This window comes from Pantherophis guttatus, chromosome 5 (genome assembly GCF_059756535.1).
Source record: "Pantherophis guttatus breed Tessera chromosome 5, ASM5975653v1, whole genome shotgun sequence".
Taxonomy (NCBI): domain Eukaryota; kingdom Metazoa; phylum Chordata; class Lepidosauria; order Squamata; family Colubridae; genus Pantherophis; species Pantherophis guttatus.
The window spans coordinates 128,707,158-128,722,157 of record NC_142067.1 but is presented as its reverse complement, the minus strand read 5'-3'; the positions used below and the strand labels follow the sequence as shown (position 1 = coordinate 128,722,157).

General features: G+C 43.7%; 1 protein-coding gene across 2 annotated transcripts in view; it reads left to right on the top strand.

The window, feature by feature from the left end:
• VWA8 (von Willebrand factor A domain containing 8) overlaps positions 1-15,000 on the top strand; it is a 115,843-nt gene that overhangs the window by 44,424 nt on the left and 56,419 nt on the right. For both annotated transcript variants that reach the window (XM_060686507.2, XM_087895582.1), the window contains exons 18-24: positions 1,856-1,962; positions 5,147-5,253; positions 8,049-8,120; positions 9,979-10,055; positions 11,080-11,155; positions 12,159-12,294; positions 14,362-14,481. In XM_060686507.2, the coding sequence (XP_060542490.2) occupies positions 1,856-1,962; positions 5,147-5,253; positions 8,049-8,120; positions 9,979-10,055; positions 11,080-11,155; positions 12,159-12,294; positions 14,362-14,481 (695 nt within the window). The remainder of the gene's footprint in view (positions 1-1,855; positions 1,963-5,146; positions 5,254-8,048; positions 8,121-9,978; positions 10,056-11,079; positions 11,156-12,158; positions 12,295-14,361; positions 14,482-15,000) is intronic.

The window sequence follows — 15,000 nt, the reverse complement described above, 5'->3', positions numbered from 1 at the left end:
CATTAGTCTGCTGCGCCACTCAGGCTCCTAAAATGAAAGACATGCATGAGAAATCTTTGATCAGATTGGCTGTGGGTCACTGTCCACTAGGACAGTGATGGCTAACCTTTTGGCCATCACGTGCCAAAAGCGGGGGGGAGCCAGGGGGGTCGTGTGCGGGCGTGCCCACACCCATAATTCAATGTGCCCCATGCATGCGCGCATGACTCCCCCGGGGTCTCCCTGCTTTTGGCACGAGATTGCCCGGTGGGCCCGGTAGGCCTGTTTTTTGCCCTCCCCAGGTTCCAGAGGCTTTCTTGGAGCCTGGGGAGGGCATAAACAGCCTTCCCCCCCCTCCCCCCAAAGCCAGAAATGGCCCATTTGCCGATTTCCGGTGGAACCGGAATTTTATTTTATTTTATTTAATATAACTTATATGCCGCCCTATCTCCATAGGATTCAGGGCTTACAACAATTAAAACAAGCCAATAAAAACATAAAATACATACATAAACAAATATTAAAACCCATTAAAATAATCGAAAACCCCCTCAGTCCGGGCTAGGTGCCACGAACAGCCATGTTTTTAATTCGCGGCGGAAGGTGCGGAGGTCAGGAGCCAGCCGGAGCCCCAGGAATGCCTGTTTTTCGCTCTTCCCAGGCTCCAGAGCCTTTCTAGGATCCTGGGGAGGGTGAAAACGGCCTTCCCGGAGGCCCTCCGGAGGCTGGAAATGGCCCATTTGCCAACTTCCGGTGGGTCTGGAAGGCCCGAAAATCAGCTGGCAGAGCTGAACTGGTGTGCCCATTGATACGGCTCAACGTGCCACCTGTGGCATGCATGCCATAGGTTCGCCCTCACGGCACTAGGATGTTGTCAGTCATTGAGGTCATGGTTGTCCCAAAGGTGCTTTTTTCAAGAGGCAACTAGACTCTCTTGTTTTTTTTCTTTGAAGACATGTCACTTCTAACCCGAGAAGCTTCTTCTGTTCTGCCTGAAGGGTGGAGAATGGAAGGATTTATATTTCTCGCAGTCATCTGGTCGTTAGTGCTCCCTCTGAGAGTCGTTGAGGCCACTTGGAGGTTTTATCTGTTCATCTATCCAAGTGGCCTCAATGACTCTCAGAGGGAGCACTAACAACCAGATGACTGCAAAGAATATAAATCCTTCCATTCCTCAACATTCAGTCAGAACTGAAGAAGCTTCTCAGATGAGAAGCAAAATGTCTTCAAAAAAAAACCCCCCGAAGAAAGTCCAATTGCCTCTTGAAAAAGCACCTTTGGGATAACCTCCAGGATGATTGCAAAATAGCCAAGACCAAGTTGCAGGTATTACAGGTAGACCTCGACTTACGACCGTAATTTAGCCCGAAATTCCTGTCGCTAGGCGAGACAATTGTTAAGTGAGTCTTGCCCCATTTTGCGACCTTTCTTGCCACAGTTGTTAAGTGGATCACTGCAGTTTGCTTGTCAGAAGGTCGCAAAAGGAGATCACGTGACAACCCCCCCCCCCCCGAGGATCCTGCAACCATCATAAATATGAGTCAGTTGCAAAGAGTCTGAATTTTGATCACGTGACCACGGGGGGGGGGTGCCGCAACGGTCATAAGTGTGAAAAACGGTGCTAAATCCCTTTTTTTCCAGTGCCGTGGTAACTTTGAACGGTCACTAAATGAAACCATCGAAAGTCGAGGACGACCTGTATTATACTTTATCTGGGTGAGCAAGGGGAACGAATGCAGAAGATTTGCGAATTGCCGTGTTGTTTGACGTCGCGGGATCTGCAGAACAGATCTCTCTCTCTGTCTTTCTCTTTCTCTCTCTCTCTCTCTCTCTCTCTCTCTCTGTGAAATAACCTTCCCTTGTCTTGTGTGTCTAGGTTCTTACCCAATCTGGCCAAATCCGCCTTACATAAAAACCTGTTGGATGCCGAGATCGAATCACGTCCTGCTGATATCCAGGAAACGGAGGGAAGAGACTATAGCTGTAAGCTCTCGGTTGTTTTTTGTTTGTTTTTAATTTTCTTTTTATTTCTGTTCAATCCTACGCAATACAAAACTGGGCCCCAACCTGTCCTTTTTTCTAACGCTGGGATCTCGTTTCATGCTTTTAACATCCGAAAAGTTCCCAGGTTCCCTGAGATGTTGATTCGGAGGCGGATGGATTTCAATCGAGTCGTTTGGCATCTTGTCTTGAGTTGAATTCTGGCGGATGGATGTTGAATGGAATCAGCCAGCATGGTCTTGCTTGATCGTTTGGGGATAGTTGGGTCCTTTGAGCTGGGTTGTTTTCCTACGGTCCTTTCATCACCCAACTAGGTAACGTCTTCAAGGCTAGAAGGGAATGGGGTTGCAGAGAGAAGGAGGAGGAGGATTGTAGGGTCCTTGCTGCTCTCTGAGCTTGTCTTGTGGCCCGCCATCAGCCTGCACGGATTATGGCTGATCCCGACGACGAGGAGGCTGGTGTGGTGTCGCGCCAGCAGCCTGTACAGCCGGCGCTCGAGTCGGACAGCGAGGAGGCTGAAGAGGATGTGGTGCCAGAGGCAGAGACTCAGCCAGGGCCTTCAGAACCTCCAGAGGCTCCTTCAAGTGAAGAGAGTGAAGTGGAGTAGCCTCTCCTCAATGCTCGAGCACGCAGGGCTGCCAAAAGGCAGGAGTGGCTATTCGGGAGGAGGAGGTCTCCTCGAGAGTAAGGCTTGAGGATAATTGGCCACTCCCTTAGCCTATTTAAGTTCGCTCGCAAATAGCACACTCTGCTGGAAACAACGTTTAATTACTACGCAGAGCATTTTGAGAGTGAGTTTCTTGTTACATCGTGGTTTCTGGGCTGGTTGCCAACCTTTGTCGGACTTTGTTTATTCTCTGTAATTCATAGCAGGCTGATAAGGACATTTGCACTGGAAGCCTGCATTTTGAAAGGGGTCTGTTTGTATTAAACGGAGTTTTTGGAGCTTTGTGTGTGTCACACTCCTTGGGATTCGGAGCTGGGGCAGAACAGCTTAGTTATTTTCTCGCAGACCTTTCATTACCCAACTAGGTAACATCCTCAAGGCCAGAAGAGAAGTAGTTTTGCAGAGACGAAGAGGAGGACTGTGGGGTCCTTGGTGCTCTCTGAGCTTAGTTGTTTTCTTATGGACGTTTCGTGACCCAACTAGGTAACATCATCAGTGCTAGAGGGAAGGGGGTTTGTGAGGAGGAGGATTGTGTGGTCCTTGGTGATCTCTGATCTTGGTTGTTTTCTTGCAGACGTTTCATTACCCAACTAGGTAACATCATCAGTGCTAGAAGGGAGTCAGGTTTGCTCTCTGTTTATGGGCCACACATAAATATAATAGATAACATTTTTTTTAAATAAAGCAAAATAGACAAGTGGCTTTCCCTGTCAATGTGGGTGTGATAGATATTCTATTTTTATTTGTTTGAGCTGTCTGTCTTCAAGGGTGCTTGGGTTTTTGAGCCCTGCCCCATAGAGTAATGTTTTAGTGTCAAATTTAACTATATGACGTGGACTGCGTAGAATTCAGCGGGACTTAGTTAGGAGGTAAATACCTTAAATAAATGAATAATTATGTCCAGTCTGATCAGCTGTAACCAGGAGCAAAATTGCCAGAATCAGGTCTTTTTACCCATCATTACATTGTGGCTTTAAGCACAAGCTAAACTAAGCTAATCTTTAACAGATATTTAGCTAGGCGGCTTGTAAAATCTGCGACATCTATGTTTATGCTACCCAAAAAAAAAAAAAAAATGTCCACTGTGATAATTACATGGTCCTGTTTTTGCTTGTTTGTTTATGTCTGCCGTGCGGAAAATGTGTTACAACAATTTAGGGAAATGTTTTAGCAGGAAGTTCGGTTGAATGGGAATACATACATTTTTTTTTTAAAAAAAAAATCACCTTCTATTCTCAAGGCTTATAGATAATATAATTATATAATTATAATTATATTATATTATATTATATTATTTATAATATATGATGCTTACATTTTCTGAATTGTTCCACTGGCGATGTATCTAACCGTACAAGAGCTAATGATAGATAATTTGCCCGTCCACCCAATTGGGAACAGTTAATAGTAGAGATTAATATTCATTGCTGATTTAAAAATGCAGGAAGCTATTTTCTTATTGGAAAACCGTATTAAATGATTTAGTGTAAATAGCTGACTGCTGTTTATGCTAATTTGCGTTCTCTATTTAGGGCTTCGGGATGCTTATCAAAATATCTATAGAGGTTTCAGGGCGGTGATTTTTTCTGTGTTTCTGTGCACAGAAGGATTAAACAACATGCATCTTTTTTTTATATATTTGCAATAAGTGCAAGATGGTGATTAGACCCCAGTGTGCGCATAGAAGCTTTTAAACCTTTGTTCTCTTTTATAGTGCAAATCTAGATCTAAATTTGTGCACGTTTTATATTGCAACAAACAAATCGCTACTTCTACACAATTTGCACTGTGAATTTTAGATGCCAAAGGGAACTAGCTGAAATGATATCTACAGTGCTTACACGGCACGAAAAAATATTTTAAGAGCATAATCATATTAGCTTCGTTATTAAGAGTAGTCTGTATTTTGATTTGACCAGCTGCGGTTTTGCAGATTTCTATGCCAGGAAATTCCGCAGCTGGGATTGCAAGGAAAGGAAATCTTGCAGCACAAACCATGGTTACATCTTTGTTTTCTCAAAGTCCAGGGTTAGATAGACAGACATCAAGCTAATCATCATCTCCTTTTAACGACCCCATAATCTCTTGCGGGGTGGAGTCTGGGCAACTGAACGGAGCTAGCAGAGTGTTTTAATGGCCGGATGCCCTTCCCTGTCACCAATGCGGAGTTTTGTTCAGCAGATATATTCCCATTGTGCCCAGAGAGAGAGAGAGAAATATCTGCCTCTCCCTAGGATCGAACTCACAGCCTCCAGATTGTGAGGCAAGAGTTCCACCTCTAGGCCACTGCACCACTCCTACAAACATTAAGCCGATATCTCAAAGCAAACAGTGGACATCAGAATGCATCTATAGCCAAGCAGCGTTTCAAAAGCTATTTTGAAGTCTTTCTCAAAGGACTTTCGAAAATTAAATATTTCAGTTGCATTTAGAATGGAAATAGCTGTGCCCCCCGTGGACATAAAATGATGGTGATCCTTAATTTGTGTGAACATCTAGGCGAAATCAAATCCGGAGTCCTGAGGATTGGGAGTGCCCAGATTCCAGTTTACAATCCCTACGAGAGCTTGAAAGTGCCTGACGTTCTTTTCTATGAAAATACTCAAGTAAGTACCCCTTTGATCTCCTCTTCTTTCAGATGGATGGATGGAGACCATCTCTTGGCTGTCTTTTTAAGGACGGACTCGGTTGAGGTTCCTCTCCGAAATGGGCACATTTGGCATTTTTGAGATCACATTGTGGGCACCCCCAAAATAGCTATTAAGAAGCTTGCCTGTTGTGAAGGGTGGGCCATATTGAGATAGGATGTAAGATTTTGATGATGTTGTTGTTGTTAGTTGCAAAGTCGTGTCCGACCCATCGCGACTCCATGGACCACGTTCCTCCAGGCCTTCCTGGCCACTACCGTCCTCTGGAGTCCATTTAAGCTCAGGCCAACTGCTTCAGTGACTCCATCCAGCTACCTCGTTCTCTGCCGTCCCCTTCTTCTTTTGCCCTCCATCGTTCCCAGCATTAGGCTCTTCTCCAGGGAGTCCTTCCTTCTCATTAGGTAGCCAAAGGATTTGAGTTTCATCTCCAGGATCTGGCCTTCTAAAGAGCAGTCAGGGTTGATCTCCTCTAGGACTGACTGGTTGAATCACCTTGCAGTCCAAGGGACTCGCAGGAGTCTTCTCCAGCACCAGAGTTCAAAGGCCTCCATTCTTTGGCGCTCAGCCTTTCTTATGGAGGATGTAAGATAGAAGGACCCTATCTTCAGTCTTCTCAAGAGTAACCATACTCAATTCCTTCACTGTCTCTTCATAAGATGGTTCTTTGTTTCCTCTGCACTCCTCTAAGCCTGTTCTAGGTTGACCTCATCCTTCTTCTAGTATGGAGTCCAGAACTGGACATTCAGTGAATCAAGACAGAATAAGTTTCAACAGTTCTCTGTTGATCCACAGATGCTTTATCAAGAGGCACCTGGACTTTTCTTTATTTTTCCTTGAAGGCGTTTCACTTCTCATCCAAGGAGCTTCTTCTGTTCTGACTGAATGGTGGAGAATGGAAGGATTTCTATTCCTTGCAGGTCGATCGCACTCTTTCTGAGATTCATTGAGGACACTTGGACAGAGAAACAGAGAAACCCCCAAGTGGAGTCAGAGGGACTCCTAATGATCTGATGATGTTAAGGATTAGAAATCCTTCCATTCTCCACCATTCCTGCAGAACTGAAGAAGCTTCTCAGGCGAGAAGGAAAAAGGAAAAATTTAAAAAGTCCAGTTGCCTCTTGAAAAAGCACCTTAGGGACAACCATGACCTGGATGACTGAGAATCTCCATAGACAGTTCTGCATTGATTTAATAATCAAACTGCATCGGTCTTTTCCACGCATATTAAATTAATAATTCAACTTTATTTTTTTAAACTATCTAAAATTAAATCCTAAGCTATTTTTACAAGCCCTAAATACACAGCGGGGTAATCTCTGCTGTCTACTTGTGCAGTGGGTTTCTGGTTTTTCCCAAGTCAAGAAGTTTACATTGGTTTCTGTTGTTGTGTCATCAACTATATTTAACTCAATTCTGGAACGTATCCAAGATCATTGGGGGCATTATTGCTGCCTTTTTTAGTTCTTGTGTGTGAATGATCTGGAAAGTGTCTTCGGTTTTAAATCCCAAACAAGTATATTGTGTGTTCTTGGGGTTCTCGGAATCCTGCATCCAGTTTTGGTCACCACATTACAAAACAAGATGTTCAGACTTTGGAAAAAGTGCAGAGAAGAGCAACTAAGACGATTAAAAGCCTGGAGGCTAAAACACATGAAGAACGGTTGCAGGATTTGGGTGTGGGCAGTCTAGAGAAAAGAAGGACAGGGGGGGGGGGCGTGATAGTATTTCAATATTTGAGGGGCTGCCCCAAAAAAGAGGAAGGGGGCAACCTATTTTCCAAAGCACCAGAAGGCAATACAAGAAGCAACGGATGGAAACTAATCAAGGAGAGAAACAACTTGGAATCAAGGAGAAACTTTGGAACAGTGAGGACAATTAAACAGTGGAACAGCTTGCTACAAGATGTTGTAAGTGGTGCTTCATCACTGGAGGTTTTTAAGAGGAGGCTGGACAAGCCACCTGTCTGAAATGGTATAGGGTCTCTCCTTGAGCAGGGGGTTGGACTAGAAGACCTCCAAGGTCTCTCTCTTCCAGATCTATTCTAACACAGTTGATGAGCCAATTTGGATCAGATTTTGGTTTAGCAGAAATGAAACCTGGAACATTTTCAGATATGAGTCGGTCCTACAAAGATTCTGGACCAGTTTTTTTTTTTTAATTTGATTTATATGCCGCCCTTCTCTGGAGACTCAGGGCGGCTTACAATGTGTTAAGCAATAGCCTTCATACTTTTGTATATTTTATACAAAGTCAGCTTATTGCCCCCACAAACTGGGTCCTCAATTTACCTATCTTAGAAAGGATGGAAGGCTGAGTCAACCTTGAGCCTGGTGAGATTCGAACTTGCAGTAATTGCAGGCAGCTGGATGTTAATAACAGGCTATTAGTCTGCTGCGCCACCAGGCGCATTTTATGGAATGAGGTGCATGGTGACCCCTATTTCTTTAGGCTTTGAAGCCCCTTCTTTTCTCTGTCCCTTCCATTGACGTCCCAACCCAGAATAGCAAAACCATAGTAATGATTCCAATAAATGAGAATATTTGTAGCTCAGGGTTGAAATGAAAGGGTCCTTGATGCTCTCTGAGCTTGGTGGTTTTCTTGTAGACCTTTCATTACCCAACTAGGTAACATCATCAGTGCTAGAGATTCTACAGAAGGCTAAAATTTTGTTTGGCTGATTCAGTATTAATAAGTGTTGTTCTGTTACTTATTTTCTTTCCAATTTGAAAACATGGGTCTCTTTTCTTTATTAGCATATGATGGTGATGGAAGATATGTTAAAAGATTTTTTGCTTGGAGAACATCTTCTTTTAGTGGGTAACCAGGTAAGGACAATCCAATTTTATCGAACCAATTTTCTATATTTAAAACCTACAAAAACTCTACGTACATGTGGCTAACAGTCAATTTCACTGAAATTGTAAACGTGATTTCCGAATAAATGTAAATAAATCTGGTTGCAGCCTCCTTGCCCGAAATAGTAAAACGGTTTAAGCTTTCTGCTCATTGGTAGCTAGACTGCCCTTAGTCATAATTGAAGTGGGGATACATATTGTATTGGTTTTTATTGTATTCGTTTTTATACTGAATTTCATGTGTTTTTTTATCGTTGTGAGCCACCCTGAGTCCTTTGGGAGAGAGGGCAGCATACAAGTTTAATAAAATAAATAAATAAATAAATATGAGGAGGTAGAGGGCTCTGTGTGTGTTTTGTTTGTGTGTGTGCGTGTGCATAAATAGTTATCTGGGAATTGTGTTTGGTTAATAAAACCTGGCTGATCTGAAAGCTTCTAGTTATAGCTGTGATGGGATTCCAAGCCAAAATAAACGCCTCCCTAGATATTTTGCTATAGGTGGATGGACGTCAGCCAGCCGATGAATTATTGCATGAAAAATATTCATAGACAATCTTCCCTTTTAATTTAAGAATAGAAACGAAGCTGTTAGTTTGCAAGTTAACATAGATTTGAGGTTTATTTATAACTAGCTGTACCCGGCCCAGTCTTGTGGGTATACAATATTTTTTGACCGAGTGCCAATAATTTCCCTCTGTAGCTCAGGTCACGCCTATTTTGCCTCTGTCCCAGTTTGCCGCGGGTGTAAGAGCTGATTTCCCAGCTTGCCGGTATAACCGCCTTCACCTTCGCAGCTCTCCGCACCACAGGCGGCATTGGGGTCCCTGGCAAAGGTACGGCATACTCCGTTAGTCGGGAGGATGCATCGCGGTGGTTGACATTTCCCGCCATTTTGCTTGTGGGTTTGGCGGCGGCGGCGCTGAGGGGAAAAGACCCGGCTCGCGCCTGCCATTGTGGTGCTGCGATGTAGTATAGCGTGTGTTGCTTTTACGTCCAACAGATGGCGCTGTTGGACGCCAACATGCTAAAAAGCATGTTTTTACCTGTCACAGGTGTGACATCTATATAATATCCATATAAAAACACGCCCGTATTCGAATGCAACGTTGTGTCAACATTTCAAAGCAATCGGTGAAGAACTTTCGGAGATTTACGATTTTGAACAAACGAACATTTACATTTTTATATATATAGATGTATGCAGGTAGTCCTGGACTTACAATCGTTCATTTAGTGAAAAATGTGACTTATGACTGCTTTTCACGCTGTCGCAGCATGACCAAAATTCAGATGCTTGGCCGCCGACTCATACTTATGACGGTCGCAGAGTCCTGGGGGGGGTCACGCGATCCCCTTTTACGACCAAAGTCGACGGGGAAACCAGATTCGCTTCCCAACCGTGTGACTCACTTAACCAGCTGCAGTGATTCGCTTAACGGCCGAAAGGTCATAAAATGGGACAAAACTCACTTTTTCGCTTAGCAACGGAAATTTTGGTCTCCGTTATTGTCCTGAGTCGAGGACTACCTGTAACGTAGCCACGAGGCGTTTCAGCCCTTAATACTGCAGCAAATAAATCTCCCCATTTTGATTTTAAAATATAATTAACACTGTATTGTTTGCAAGGAGCCCCATGAATTAATACTGGTTTTATGTGGGAATTTAGCCTCATTATAATAATTATGTATTCATCTTGGATGATGTGGCCTGGTGTCTTAGTGTCAGAAACTCAGGGCTATTCTCATTTTAGCTCCTGAATTTAGTAAACTGTTTTGCCTTATATTCGCCCCTAAAACATCCCCTCATTGTGCTTGCCTTCTTGTTACAGGGTGTGGGAAAAAATAAAATTGTCGACAGATTCCTTCACCTGTTAAATCGACCAAGGGAATATTTGCAACTGCACAGGTGAGTTGAGCTTTGGATGGCGGGATTTTTGCTGTCAAATTCTGGGGTTAGGCAAAAGGCCTTTTTTTAAAAAAAATTCTTTATATTTTATGTTTTTTAACTGCTCACTCCATCAGAGAGGGGCTCTGGTTTCTCTTCAGATTGTGTATGAATGTGTGTGTGTGTGTGTGTGTGTATGTGTGTGTGTGTGTACACACACGTACACACACACACACACACACACAATCCGAAGAGATTTTATCTATCTATCTATCTATCTCCATCCATCCATCCATCCATCCACCTCTATCTATCTATCTATCTATCTATCTATCTATCTATCTATCTATCTATCTATTTTAGTTTTTTAAAATATTTTTAATGTTTATTTATATTTTCTGTTTCTTAACTGCTCACTCCATCAGAGAGAGGCCTTCAGATTGTGTATGTATATGTGTCTGTGTGTTTACTCATTTTACCGACCTCGGAAGAACAGAAGGCTGAGTCAACCTTGATCTGGTCAGGATCGAACCAGAGACTGTGGTCAGAGTTTGCCTGCAATTCTGCATTCTAACCGCTGCTCCGCCACGGCTCTAATCTGTGGTTATTATGATCCCCCCCCCCAATTGGTCGTAATATCGGGCACAACTCATTTAACAACTGCTTAGCGGTGGAAATTCTGGAAAAAAAATCTGTCGTAAATCAAGGACTGCCTGTATTCCAGATCTACTAAATGCCCTTAGATTTCTCCAACTGGAGATCAAAATGCCCAGCTTGGAATATTAGGGCTTTTTGTGGCATCTGCTCACCTTTTGGTCGGTGACCTACAAAAATTGACTAAAAGGGAAGAAAAAAAATACTGCCTCCCCCTGTGAATTAGGGAGTAGAAAATAGGGCAGCATGTTTGCCAATGCAGCTTCCCCTCCCTCTCTCTCTCTCCACACACACACACACACACACAAACACACACACTTTCCACCCAATGCACTGATGCGGTCAGCCGGGATCTTTGCCTAGAAACGTGTCCCTGTTTTGCTGCCCTTAGAGACACCACCGTGCAGAGCTTGACACTGCAGCCGTCCGTGAAAGAGGGCCTGATTGTGTACGAAGACTCTCCCCTCGTAAGTCTCTCCTGGTGGACCACGGCTTGTCCTTCCCCTCGGTGAACTCTGAGAACCCCGGGACTTCCGTGCTGCGGCCCTCCCGGAGCTGAGCACCTGATGAATTCAGGGTTTGCCTCACGTTTTAAGAAAACCGGGTCTTAGATATATGACGTTATTCATTATGATAAGATTTTAGATAGATGATGATGGATAATTGGTAGCTAGGCAGGCAGGCAGATGGGCGGGCGGATGGATGGATGAATAGAGAGAGAAAGAGAAAAAGACAGAGAAATGCAGAGAGAGAGAGAGAGAGAGGGCTGGAGGGATGGATAGACAAAGAGACAGAGAGAGAGATACGGATAGATACAGAGATACAGAGAGACGGATGGACAGGCAGACAGAAAGAGAAAAGATAGATAGATAGATATAAACACATGGGTGGATGAATGGATGGATGGATAGAGAGAGTGAAAGACAGACAGACAGAACGACTGACCAAATAGATAAATGATAGATGGATGGATGGATGGATGGAAGGACTGTCAGATGAGATAAATGATGGGTGGGTGGATGGATGGGTGGGTGGATAGAGACAGAGAGAAAGACAGACAAACAGAACAACTGACCAAATAGATAAATGATAGACGGATGGATGGACTATTGGATGAGATAAATGATGGATGGATGGATGGATGGATGGATGGATGGATGGATGGATGGATGATAGACAGGTAGATGGATGGATGAGAGAGAGAGAGAATTATAGGTCTTGTTTTCTTCTAATCCCCATTCATCAAATATTTGAAATAGAGGTGGGATTTTTCTTTCTTTGTTGGGATGAGCTGGGAATCTTCTTTGCTTTGCTGGCCTTGTCCACCATCATCAAAGAAGCCCTCCTATCAGAAGGAGTACCCCCTGCCTTGCATCTAGGCTGCGAACATTGGGTTCCTCCATATCCGTAATATATATCTTTTTTTTCCCCCTGGGAACGTTTGTCTCGTTCCAAATCATCTCTTTGTAGGTGAAAGCCGTCAAAAAGGGCCACATCCTAATGATTGACGAGGCAGACAAGGCCCCCACCAATGTTACCTGCATCTTGAAAACTTTGGTGGAGAGCGGAGAGATGATTCTGTCGGACGGGAGGCGCATTGTCTCGAGTAAGCAGCCCCAGAGGGAGAAAGTATAGCCGGCTTTATTGTAGATAAATAAATTAAGAGCTGTTAATAATACCATGTTTCCCCAAAAATAAGACATCCCCTGATAATAAGCCCAATCGGGCTTTTGAGCGCGTATTCTAAAATACCCTGCCTCCCCGAAAATATTTAACTGCATGTACATCCGTTCCCCGCCATTTCCTCTGGTTAGGGTTAGGGAGACAGAGCTGGAAATCAGGTAAAACGGCAAGAGGAGCCCTGTCTTGCTCCACGCGCCCCAAAATAATAAGACCGCCCCGAAAATAAGGCCAAGCATTTATTTCGGGGTTCAAAAAAAAATAAGACAGGGTCTTATTTTTGGGGAAACACGGATATATGCATGAGGAGATGTAATTTTTTTTCAGAGAAACGGATGGAGTTCGTTATGAATTCATATTAATTTCTAATATGTAATGCAACAAGGAAAATACAACTGTCTTTTTAAAAGAATACAAGCAGGAGTCCAAGAGGCAAATTAGCAGCTTTTTTGCTCTAGAGCAGGGGTGTCAAACTCAGTTTCATTGAGGGCTGCATCAGGGTTGTGTTTGACCTCGGGGGGCAGGGAGTGGGGAAGGGGCCGTGACCGGGTGTGTGTGGCCATGGTGGGTGTGACACAGGACTTGTGTCGGGGGCACCTGTGGTGGCCAAGTGCTAAGGCAGGATTTCCCTCAGACCCTCCCTCACTCTCATTGTAACCTACCTTCCTTCCTTCCTTCCTTCCTTCCTTCCTTCCTTCCTTCCTTCCTTCCTTCCTTCTCTTCTTTTTCCTTCCCTCTTCATTCTCCTTTCTTCTTCCTTCCCCTCTTGCCTTCTTTTTCCTTCCTTCCCTCTTCCTTCTCCTTTCTTCTTCCTTCCCCTCTTGCCTTCTTTTCCCTTCCTTCCCTCTTCCTTCTCCTTTCTTCTTCCTTCCCCTCTTGCCTTCTTTTTCCTTCCTTCCTTCCCTCTTCCTTCTCCTTTCTTCTTCCTTCACTTTCCTTCTTTTTCCTTTCTCTTTCCTCTTTCCCTTTCTCCTTTCCTGTCCCTTCTTGCATGCTCAAATGCAAAAGACGAAACATTTCTCCTTTTGGTTTTAGTTTGCTTTGATAGCTCTCTGCCAGCGAAAACGGAACACGGGGGGGGGGGGTGCACCCTCTTTTCGGCCTGGGTGACCCGCAGTACCTCTGCTAGTGAAAATGGAGCTCGGAGAAGCTGTGCATGACAAACCCCCCTGCCCCCCCCCGAGTTCCATTTTCACTGGCAGAGGGCTGCAGGAGGCCATTGCGGCCGAAAACGGGACCCGGGGTGGCTGTATGCAGCCCCCCCCCAGCTCCTTTTTTGCTACCAGAGACACTGCAGACCAGTCCTTTGCTGTTTCCAGGCCGACCCCACAGGCCAGATCTAAGCACCCCACAGGCCGATGCAGCCCACACCCCTACTCTAGAGTAAGCCCAGACAGATTTGTTGTTTTCCTGGCTTGAACATCCTTTCACTCAACGCTCTCTTATAATTAGGAATGGACGTTCACGCCTGTCGTTTACATAATCTTTTGCATAAATCATGCCAAAAAAAAATCAAATCTAATTGGATCCTGCACCTACGGGAAAAATGCTAGGATGATGATACAAAACAAAACAAAAAAATCTTTAAAATACCCTGGCATTCCCTACTTCCAATCCAGATCCTGTTCCTTATCTTTATTCTGGACTAAAAACTAAAAAATATAGTTTAAAATAACATTCACGGTGGCCCCAAGTTCCTAAAGTCATACGTAATTTGGCCTGTCAGTTTGCCATTCGATCTGAATAGCATCTGAATAAACAGCATGTTATATTCTTTTAACTGTTACTATTAAAGTATCTTTAAGAATTCAAGTAAAACAGTTGAATTTATAGTAGTTTAATAGATTTATAGCTTATGGAGTTTGATTGCCATGTTGTTATACGGGCCCCATACCTGTTAGCTGTTTGCTATCTTTCGATCATCATGTCATTTTCTTTCTGGAATAAAGTCTTGTCAGATCGAAAACACTAATTCTGTTTGTTTAACTCCCAGATCCTGTTGCTGCAGACGGGAGAAAAAATGTCATAGTAATTCATCCGGATTTTAGGATGATTGTTTTAGCTAACAGGCCGGGGTTCCCTTTCTTGGGAAACGACTTTTTTGGAACTCTTGGTAAGTCAGGCACTTTGTAAAAGCTTCTATTTTATGGTCTTTCTATGAAAAAAAAAATGCAACTTTTGTTTCACGAGTCTGGTTGCAGGAAGAAGAAAAAAAAACTCCAAGGAAGCTCCTAATTTAGGTGTCTTAAAACCATTTCTTTATTTTAGACTCCATTACCCCTTTGCTATTTGGGAAAAGAAATGTATATTTTGGGCCATACATAATTTTCCTAGGAAAATGTTTTTCAAAAAAAGAATATAAGTTAAAAATAAGCTCCATTTTGAAGGGCTAGTAGTAGCGTCGTCGGCAAGCTAAGCTTAACACGTGTTTTCTTCAAAAATTTAAAATTTAAGGGGAGAAAGGCTGGGGGAAGAGGAGAAGGAAGGAGACAGAAAAAGAGGAAAGGAGAGAGGGGAAAGGAGAAAGGGAAGTGGATGGGAGGAGAGGAGTAGGAGAAAGGGAAGGAGAGGAGAAGAAAGAGGAGAAGGGAGAGGAGGAGAGAAAAAGGGAGGAGAGGGAAGGGAAGTAGAG